The 11,073-nt window shown below is 44.2% G+C and overlaps 1 protein-coding gene across 10 annotated transcripts; it reads right to left on the minus strand.

Annotated features, from left to right (window-relative positions):
* Positions 1–271: 271 nt before the first annotated feature.
* On the minus strand, positions 272–10,801 carry dedd1 (death effector domain-containing 1). Of its 10 annotated transcripts, XM_025061315.1 has the most exons (9): positions 10,588–10,798; positions 10,178–10,381; positions 9,193–9,706; positions 8,939–9,055; positions 8,426–8,563; positions 3,610–3,686; positions 3,313–3,381; positions 3,119–3,238; positions 1,652–2,016 (listed from the first exon to the last, which is right to left on the minus strand). In XM_025061315.1, the coding sequence occupies exons 3-9, from the start codon at positions 9,665–9,667 to the stop codon at positions 1,804–1,806; spliced, it is 1,209 nt and encodes a 402-aa protein (XP_024917083.1). In that variant the 5' UTR covers positions 9,668–9,706; positions 10,178–10,381; positions 10,588–10,798; the 3' UTR covers positions 1,652–1,803. The 10 variants fall into 10 exon arrangements, 5 of the variants coding, with proteins under 5 accessions (XP_008321053.1, XP_024917083.1, XP_008321049.1 ...); XM_008322827.3 differs by lacking the exon at positions 3,313–3,381 and having other exon boundaries at positions 10,588–10,797; XR_003051440.1 differs by lacking the exons at positions 1,652–2,016; positions 3,313–3,381 and adding an exon at positions 5,407–5,689 and having other exon boundaries at positions 3,167–3,238; positions 3,610–3,698; positions 10,588–10,800.
* Positions 10,802–11,073: the final 272 nt, after the last annotated feature.

Consider the following 11,073-nt stretch of genomic DNA (forward strand, 5'->3'; position numbering starts at 1 on the left):
AATCACTGTGCAGATGGAGAAGAACGGACAGATCAAAAGTGGTTCTTTAACGTCGTTAACCTTTAACCTCATATTCACACATTAAACTTTGTCAGAACTTCTGCTCGATGTCTGTGTTTGGAAACACCGCCGTGTGACCACGTCAGTCCAGTCGCCTTTTTAAAAACTGATGAGTCGTCGGCGTAGAGTGTAATTTTTGAAATTTTAAAACGATATTCCAAACATTTTATTTTGTCTTTCTTCCGTTGCTGTTACCAAAGAACTCGGGTGATAACAGTTCTAGGACTTTTATTTAACATCCACCACAAAGTATTTGTAACGTACAAAGATTACAACAAAAACAACAGCTACGGCAAAATCAACTCAACACATCCTTATATGTTGACACACCACATCTAACTGGCTACAGATATATGCACATATATATATATATACGTATATACCTTTTTTTTAACAAAACCACAAACGTTAACATGAATATATCACACCCTGTCCCCCCCCTCCGCCCCCCCCAGTGCAGGCAGTAGTCTGTTTAAGTCATGCCTGTATGAAGGGACTTAAGAGTGAGACGTCGTATTGATCGACTCTATGAGGAAAGTCCAGGCATTAGTTCCAGCAGGGTGAGTAGACAGCTGCCTGTGAGCCACATCGCAGGGCTGAGTGGAGCCGGGATGTGAACCTTTGATTTTGATCTCCCCGACATCTCGTCTATCGACTGACGCGCCGCCCTGTGCTTCACCTGCAGACAGAGGCACTCGCCGAGGCGCCGCTGGAAGTCTGGACGCCGGCCGCGGCCGCATTATCAGAGCTGCTGTTGACAAGGCTGTGATGATGAATCCTTTATGCTCCACTGAGGCCCAGAGCCAATCAGCAGTGTCATCTACTGACAACCCTCACCTCCACCCACCACAGCAATTACTATGTGGGTTACGGTGGTACACAGGGCAGATAATCCCGCCGTTTGATATGAAGCGGTGTAAGTTGGTGGACGGGCCACCGGGGGTCGATCTGTAGCCAAAGCTCCACACTTTCCCATTTGTGCTCACAATCTCTCAGATTACAAACTTTTCCTGACACTTTACTAAGTTTCCAGATTTGTCAGAATTTCACAGATCATCTCAAGCACTTTTGGATTTTGGATTACTGAGCATCACGGCGGCCAAGTCTATAAAGAAGGGATTCGCACCGAGTGTAGTCACAGCCGTGACCACAAAGACCACTGAACATATGGACACAGTGTTGACGTTCATAATATTAGTACAAGGTACAACGCTCATTTACACCAGGGGCCGAAGACTTGACCCCCGTCACAGGGAATAAAGAAAATTCCGATTTTATTTCTCTGTCATGGAAGTAGCTCCTGTGATGAAACCCAAAAGAAAAAGTACGACAACCCGTAAGAACTGGGTCTTTTAACAAAGGACGTGTCCAAACAAGGGGTCGAGAGGCTCTTGTCAATGCAAACCAGTGGTGAGTGCTGCCATCAAGTGGTTACAATGCGAACAGCACCTTGAAATACTTGATAAATCTAAGCTCTACATGAAGCCTCACGACTCTGAGCCTCATGTTTTCATCAGAAAATCTCTCCTCTGGACTAAACCCAGAGACTTGGAGCGGCCTACGGCCCCCCGCGGTTCTGCGTGTGTCCGAGGTCACAGGGTGGAGCGCCTCTCAGCAGCCGCTGGCCTCTCTCATAGTCATCCTGGTCCACACTGATGAGCAGACGCACACCCTCGGCCCCCGCTGCCAGCCTCAGTGAGTCCGTGATGAAGACCCCCTTCAGGGCCTCCAGCAGAACTCCACTCAGGTAGTCGCTCCAGAAAGCCTCCAGGTTCTCCAGTTCTGTGAACTTGATGTCACACACCACGGAACCCAGGTCTCTGGAACGCAACAGAGAGCTGGCCTGGCCGAACAACTCAAACTGGCGCTCGAGCGGCTGCTGCTTGTCCGAGGAGACGCTGTTGCGGAGAGCCGACTCGTGCTCCAGGTACTCGGCCCGCACACGCAGGCGGACATCTGATGTGAAAGAGGGGGGAGTCAGAGATGGGTGGGGGGGGGGGTCAGGGTGTGGTGGAAGAACAACAGGGAGAGCAGAGGGGTGAGGGTGACGAATGAGGGTGAGGCAGATAGTGTGGGTTGAAGGAGAGAAGACGAGTGTGAGGAAAGAAAGGATAAATGAAGGGGAGGCAGAAGTGGGAGTGAAGGTGAGTGGAACGACAGAGGGGGGAGGAAAAAAAACATGAACAAAGAAAATGGTTATAAGAACTGTTTCAGGTTCGTTGACACTTGAATGAACAGAAATCAGACATTTAAAATCAGAAGTTCAAGAGAACTGGGGTGAGAACTGGGGTGAGGACGGGTGAGGACGGAGACTGATTTGTGCTCGGACTAAGAGTAGAACAGGTATATATTGGCAGGACAGAGTATTTTTATCAATGTTGAGTACTACAGTACTACAGTACTACAGTACCAGCGACCACAACTACAGTAATTAAAGCGTCGCCATGTTTGAACCGGCTACAGCCCCAGCCCCTCGGCTTTAGAACCGTCAGATCCAGTGAAAAAGGTTCCACAGACGAGCCAATGTTCCTTTGACAGTTAGGTCAGGGGTCACGAGGGTCACTGCTGTCATTAGATCAGTGTTCCATGTTCAATACTGTTTCATACTAACTCTTAAATACAAAAGGAATGGGTTTTTTTCTTAAAATGCCAATTTTTTATAATTGAATTTCTTTCTCTTTTTTTCAAAAATGACCTCTAGAGAAAAATTTAATCAGTGATTCACTTCTAGTCACAGGCCAGATCTGAGAGGACTGAGGGCTGGAACTAACCCCTGAACCAGGAGTTTAACACCCCTGGACTAGGTAAATATTGGACTTGAATCAATGCTTAAACAACCAGATCAAAGCCAGAGGTCACCAGAAAAATGATAGAAGTCAGATTTCCAGCCAACACACCGCAGTAAATCAGAGGAGTTGGACTTAAAGAGAGTTTGAGCTAAAAGACGTCGGAATTATTCTGATGGACACGGTTGTTGAAAACAAATCTCCTGCAGTTTCACATTCACAAGATTGGCACTCATGCAACAGCACAGCGAGGAAGATCAGAGGATACATACTGTGCTGAGCAAGAACACTGCTGAGAATGTCCCCATGTCATTATTCCAGAACTTGGAGTGGAAACCAGCGGCTGATGACTGTTGCTGCAACAAAACTCCATCTCTCTCCCACTCAAAGGCCTTTTATTAGAAGTAAACAGTATTTACTACCAATAGCATCCATTTCTCTTCACACACTTTCTTCCACGACTCACTGCAGAGTTGAACAGAAACCACTTTCCAGGCAGTTTTGAGGCAGTTATGGCATCAACAAATCTCTGTCTCTTAAATTAAATTAAAAAAAAAAAACACATAACAAAAAAGAAAAAAAAGAAAAACAACAACAATTTTTTACACCCCCCCTTGAAACTTTAAAGGACTTTATATTTGAAAAGCATGTAATAAATGGAAGAAAATAATCTATATATAATATAACATAAATATATATTAAATATATGCATATATATATATCTGTATCTGAAACACGTCATGAACTTTCAATGGAAATTCACCTCATTTATTCCATGACACTTTGTCTTCTTCTCCTTAGTTAATGTCCTTTGACCTTTGACCTTCAGATTTTCTGACTCTGATTTAAAGTCAACATTTTAAAGGCAAACGGACAAAGAAATGGAAATGTTAAATGACAAACATTATTTACAAATATTAACTGAAATGTGAGCGCAACGGTTAGAAACCAGTGCTGCTAGAACAAAACGTTAGGACAGACCAGTACACGTTAGGACAGACCAGTACACGTTAGGACAGACCAGAAGATGTTAGAACAGCAAAATTTGCAAGACACCCCCCCCCCCGCACCCCCCAAACCTCAGTGCGGTGATAACGTTGCCTCTGGAGGACAAAAGTTTGGAAAATGCCAGGATTAGAAATGCAAATGTTGAATTAAGGTATTGATTTTGAATCTCTTAACATTTGAGGAGCCGTGAACACGGGGGAACAACAGTTCCAGTTCCTGGTTCATGCAGCTGTGATTGGACGCCTATGAAAACAGAGCAGTGGAGACCAGAGGACATTTACTCAATACCATGTGACAAATGTTGATCAGGACTGGAGATACACCAGCAGAATGAAATGATATCATTCAGTGGTTCTCAAACTATGGTATGCTTCCCACTGGAAGTACATGGGCTCCCTCTGGTGGTATGCAGGGAAATAGATGAATGTTTGGTTGTTTTGTTTTGTTTTTTTTTACTTTTTTGGCAAAAAAGCGGAGCTACGAAACTTCAGTGAAGTCATGGCTTCAGACTGGAAAACTCAACAAGGGTGGGTCGGGGGGGGGGCAGGGGGGGGGGGGCAAAGCACCAGACATTTAATTATTTTTGTACGCTGTACTCAGCTGGGTGGACACACTGGTCATACTTGGACAGACAACTACAGGTCGTGGAGTGGTGGTACACAGTGTCAACATTTTGAGACCAAACCTAAATTTACGATCTGGTCAGAAAGTGTGAAAGAACGAACATTAAATACCAGCAACATTTATGATTTAGAATCAGATTAAGAAAAAGAATACAATTACCACAAACTGTAGCTAATCACTGCCTGCTAACGTAATAATATATCTATTAGAAATCAATGCTAATTTAACAAAATCCTCCTTGTCTGCTGTCTCACACACACACACACACACACACCCACCATCACTGCCTTGTTGAGAGCTAGAATATTCTAATTCTCTTGATAAGCCGGCAGCTACATAATGAAAAAGCGAGTCTGGCGCCGCGTGCTCGCCACTAAATCTGCCAATGTTGTCAAGTCAGCAGTCAGCACATTATATAGTGTGATTATCGCCCTCTGGAGGAACACCAATGTGATTGAAGTCACTCTTTGAACTTGTTTGTTCTGAACTTTTGTTCGTCCACTGGTAACCATGGTAATCCATGCAGTAAATCACGTCCTAATTGGCCTGTGACTGGATGTCAATAATTTAATTTTGACTTTTAGGTAATTGTTTAAAATCGTTGTCATTTAGAATTGAGTTACATTATTTTAAACTTTTCATTATAATAGAATGTATATTTTATTTATAATATATAGGTATATACTTTATCAAACCTGTACTGCTGTAGTGGTCTTTCCAGTGACGTCCAGTGACGTCCAGTGACGTCCAGCGATCACTGGCCGTGGTGCAGTCACTGGATGTGTGGAGCAGGTTGGAGGAGCAGACAGTGGCAGAGGAGCAGAGCAGTGGGAGTCACGGTGTTAGGGTTACAGAGCACTTCACGCCTCATCACACACAGACATCCACTTAGACAAGACATTAGGAAGCACAGCTTTCATTTTCTTACTTTAAACACCAAGCCCCTTCGGCTTCTTCCATCTCAGCCGGCACAAAAAAAAGTTTAAGTACCCATTTACGAGGAGTCACTCGGATCGGAGAGCTTCAACTCTTTTATCGATCGGCTTTTCTGCTGCACCACTGAATGAGGGAGTGAAGAGTTAGGGGAGAAACTCTCGCCCCCCCCATAGACAAAAACCAGCTCTCTGAACTGTTTTGCGTAGTTTGAGCTTTTAGTGTGCCTTCTCCCCCTGCCACTGAGTGGAGGGACACACAGGTCGGACTGTTTAGAACTGTGGAAGGAGACAAAGAGAAAGAGACAAGCACAAGTGGGTTGGACATCTGAGGACTGGCTTCTTTTCTTTCAACATTAACAGGCAGGAACAGCACTCACGCCTTAGTGGTTTAGAGGAGGTTTTCAGTAAAAGACGTTCTGACCAGCTCTGAAACAGCTGTGCTGCAGATCTACGACCACAGGAGGCGCTCTTAGCTGTAGTCCAGAGAAGCTTCGTCTCTGGTGAGGCTAACGTTGGACTGATTATACGGTAGGTCTTATCGAATAATTAGGGCTGTAAGAAAATATTAATACGCCGATATATCGCGATGTTTAGTTTCCTGATCCCGTATCAATCTCCTCAGTCATTGATCAGTTATTGATTTTTTTCTCACCAATTCCCAGTCCAATATTCCTGGATTTGGTTCATTTTTCATTCATCCCTCTGTTCCAGTGTTAGTAACCTGATTAAATTGTTTAGAACAAAAACAAAATATCATTGTGCCTGTAGTATCGCAATATAACGCAACATATCGTATCGTCAAGGTGACTAAAGATCGGATCAGAAGATGCAGCTTCTATTTGGTGCCACTGAGTTCAGAGTCACTGAGGACACAGCTGTGAGTTAACGTCAACAGACAGAGACAGTGTTTACATTAGAAACTTAACTGAGACGATGGAGAGTTTTTAGTCCGAGCGGTTGGTTCAGAGTCAGGGCCCAGCGTGGACTGAACCCTCCGTCCGTCCGTCTGTCCGTCCGTCCGACCTGACGCAGTCACACCCAGAGCTCACACAGAGAGCACAGATAAGATACAGCAGGAGTTTCCTCCAGCACAGCACGGAGGGGGCATTTATGTCAGAACTGCCTCAGTTAAGGTTATGAGGGCTTTTAAAGGAGCGACCCGCTGCTGCCCATTTCAGATTCTCTGAGTAAAGGACGAGGCTTTAGGTCCGGACTGGATGTTGATATAGTATCTGGTCCTACAGACGGGCGACGGGAGGACTTTGACACTACGGGTTTAAATCACTGAATCCACTTCACAGACACTTTTTGAAAGGAGGCAAATTGCAACTATAAGGTTTCTCCACAGGCACTTTAACAAACAGGTCTTTTACAGGTGTTTTACTTTTGTCTTTAAGGGTTAAAGAGTTTTCTAAACTCTGGTTTGGTCTGACAAACTGACTCACTTTAAACACGTCATCATTACCAGGAGGTTGTGTCGGGTTTTTATACATTTCTCTTCGTGTGTTCAGGTTCTGATTCTGGTCCGACGCGGCTTTGTGAACTGGGTTTCATTCGTGAAAAGGTCGTTGAATATTGAGGGGGAGGGGTCACGGGGGCAGCTACAGCATACACAGGCATCCAACAAAGAGCAGCATCCCTTTCTTTTGGTAAGAAGGGGAGAGCCTGTTTACCTTGGACATGTGAGAGAGCACATGACAGAGACGATGTCACACACACTCACTCACACTGCAGTGGGTGTGACAGACTCTACTGTTTAGCTCCTCAGCCTCCACCTCTGTCTCTGGATCTGAGTCACAATCCTGAGCCAACCTGGTGAAATCAAAGGTCAGGTGAAGAGAGCAACAGGTCACATGTACATCACTCAATAACTGGGATGGCTGCTCATTCTGTCATCAGCACCGACTCTGACCAACAGGTGATGAAGGTCGTTCTAAAGTCGAGGTCATATTTGAATCACTGAGCAAACGTCACACAAGAGCAACTGGTGCCCGCGTCTGCAGAGCGGAGCTGGTTGACAGAGCGCTGGGCAGAAGTTTTAGAACAAATAGATGCTGAGCATTGATTTACAGACCAAGGTTCAGGAGTCGAGCTCCACGTTTGACTCGTGTGACTGCTTGAATGATTCAACGTGAAACAGAACGTATTCCATGAAGAAGGCAAAAGAACTGGAAAGAACCCAGCGGGTCTGAGCAGCGGCAGCAGAACACAGTCCAGTGGGTGAGGCAGAGGTTGGAATGAGCGGACAAGAATGCACAGAGGGAGCAAAAAAAAAGAGGCCTGGAGTTGATACCACTGTGGTTTTAGTCCAGCAGGATGGGGAGGTGGGGGAGGAGGAAGAAGAGGAGGGGGGAGTGGGAGGAGTGGGGGGGTGAACTTGGTGATTCATGCGTTGAGTTTGTAACTAACAGAAACTACTTTACTGCAGCTGTGTATGTTAAACTGACAGTAGGTTAAAATGACACTGAAGTCATAACAATCTCAAACAGTGATGCCAAGATTTCTCTTTAAATATCTGTAACGTAGTACTGTTCAAAGTACACACTGGTCTAAGGTTCTTGAAACTCTAGTCCAATGTAAATCACAGCAGAAGGACAGAGCGTTTCACACACACACACACACACAGATTAAATGTGAAGGTTGTGAAAGCAGAGGTTTGAATCATAGTTCAAGTGCTGAACATTTTAGATCATTTCACATGTTCCTGTTGACTGAATAAATCTTTTAGCAGCAGTAATCTGTGGTAAATGTTCTGGTTCTGTTCAAATCATTACATCAGTTAAAGTTAAAGACTTAGTTGAACTGAACACAGGCCTCAACAAACAATGGGATTTCAGGTGATAGTGTTTTTAAATTTTAGAGCAAAAAGCAAAAAAAAAAAAAAACTTGACATGCAAACTCCTTCATTCAAGCTGGAGCTCAGGACAAACAGAGAGAGGCGTGGGAATGATGCTGAAAACAACCATTAGAGTCAAGTAGTGTCTGTGGTAGGAGTGAAGAAGTGCCACTTACTACAGGACTTCTTATGTGGGGGTGGTGTTGGTGGAGGCAGCTGTTGCTTCTGTTTGCTGCTTTTCTTGGGCCTACGGCTCCAACCGTTTCCTCTTTTCCTCCTCCTTCTCCTGACGTGTGGCCCAGGAACATGAATACCTGATGGAGTGAGGAAGAAATTAGTTTCACCTTCACAAACAAGTTTATATATTATATACAAATATTACGTACTGTATGTATACATTCTGTATATAAACATTTACATATGTATTTACACATACACTAATATATTCATAAATATATAAACACACACACTAAGCCTGATCTCAAACACTTGAAATGTTTTACAACAACTATTGACATATTAAAAATCAGAACAGTATAACCATGAAAACTAAACCTCTGTTTGGAGAGAGAATAAAGGACAAACCTGTCCTTGATAATAAAACCATGTATTTGACATACATTTGAAGTAAATCAAACACTGGAACCATCAGAACCAGAACATTTAGTCAGTGAACAGCGTTGACTTACTGCTTCTCAGCTGCTGTGTGTAAAATGGCAGAGGAAGTTCAGTCTGTCGCCCACCAGAGGCACACCCCCCCCCTCTGCTGTTTGGTCCACACCTCCCTCCAGTCCTCTCTGGAGACACTGAGGAGAACACACCGCTCAGTTAGGTCTGGACTGTGGTGACGTTTGACAGCACACACACACACACACACACACACACACACACACACACACACTCAGTCAATGGTAGCCTTTAGCGTGTCCTGGGTCACCCTCACCTGTCCTCCGTTTTTTGTGGGACACCAGAGGCAGAAGATCATGACGGGTGAGAACTCTCAGTAACTGTAGGAGTGGCTCCAGGTTTCCATCGCTCAGATATCCTCGCCTCTCCAGCTCCAGCAGCAGCTCAAGGCCACTCTTTGGCTGGAACGGGGCAACAAAGGGCAGCTGAGAGGCCCGTGGCTTCAGATGCCTCCAGGCCTTCAGCAGCTGAGGACTGGGAGACACTGCGCTGCTTTCTGAATCCTCTTTATGATAATCAACAGTCCAGCCTGCTGGGTCCAGGGGGTGTGCGCTAGGACACAGTTCGTTCAGAAGGAACGACAACAACTCAATCTCGGTCTCCGTTAGCTGGGAACCCACTGTTTCAAAAACTTCATGTAGAGACATCATTCCATAGTGAGTCACACAGGCTGCTTCATCCCAGCAGGGTCGGTTCCTCTGAGGACATCCACGGTGACGGAGCGCAGCCATGTTCCTGCAGCCTTCACCGCTCTGTCAGCTGTGTCAAATCTGTCGGAACAAAAGTGAATAAATCAAAAAATAAAACACACAAATGTCACATTATCACCCACAGTAATCCCTAAAAACGTCATGATTTCCTCATTTCCATTGTAGTGAGTGAGTAATACTGAATATTCTGTGTTGGAACATGTTATTGTCAAATTATAAACTTGACCTTAGTCATGGGCCCAGACTTGTGATGAAACAGTTTAAAAAGCAGTTTTAAAAAGCAACAAATGTTTTCTTTTGACTTCTTAATAAATCTGTAGTTCTACTGCAGTGCAATACACAAAGCTTCACACACTTATTTTTGCTCAGTAACTCAAACTTGCTTGTTAAAAACCCATCTTTTTTAGTGTTGTTGGTTGCAGACCACTGCGACGACAGAAATGATGCTAAGCTATGTGTTTGTTCAACTTCTTTTCCAGAGCTTTCTTGGCTTTAGCATCGAGCTAATGCCACCGTTTCAGCACTTCCTACCTGTTGTCACCGTCAAAGAGACGATGTCTTACAGGACAAAGCGTCAGCCGTGTCCGCCGTGTCGTCGACGGTTACTTCAAATTTCGAAGTTTTACACACTTTCGGTTGTGTCTCAGTCGCTCGGAGGCCAAACGACAACAGCGGGAGAAGTGACCGGTGCAGCAAATTATCACTTTGACGCGTTACGTAATCAGTCGCGTTTCCCTGAGGAAAAAAAAAACAACACAGATGAGGAACAAGGGCAGCCTTTACGAATCACGCTGACAATTTAAACTAACAATTATCACATCGGCTGCCATACACTGCTCATAGTATCACACAACTATACATATAAACTAGTCAACCATGTTGACATGTTTGAAATATTTATATATATATATATAGCATGAACATTAAACGAAAACTGTTACCTAGCTTGTATTCCTAACGCCGTTTGCTACCATTAGCAACGCAGTTGCGTGTTTCGAAGATGGAAACTGGATAATGTCGACGTACTAACGTAAAATATGTTGCTAAACCGTTAACTTCGTTTAAATACGATACAAAAGACTAGTCTTCCGTGTTGTTTACATCTGAGGAGTAGAGAACTCCCCCTGTTTTGACAGCAGCACCATAGTCCGGAAAACTGGCCAATCACAACTCACGGAATGCGTGACGCCACGTGTCACGTTTTAAAGAAGCTGATCCCGAATCAGATGGTCGTCAACAACTATCCCTAACCCTAAAATTATTGTGGAATAAATGGAATCCCGAATCAGATGGTCGTCAACAACTAACCCTAACCCTAAAATTATTAAAATCATACAGAATAGAATAATTATTACATTTATTAAATTGACTTTATACAATATACATCTATTTTATTACAACTAATGGCCATTACCTGACCACAAAAC

This window comes from Cynoglossus semilaevis, chromosome 13 (assembly GCF_000523025.1).
Source record: "Cynoglossus semilaevis isolate Cse_v1.0 chromosome 13, Cse_v1.0, whole genome shotgun sequence".
NCBI classification, from domain to species: domain Eukaryota; kingdom Metazoa; phylum Chordata; class Actinopteri; order Pleuronectiformes; family Cynoglossidae; genus Cynoglossus; species Cynoglossus semilaevis.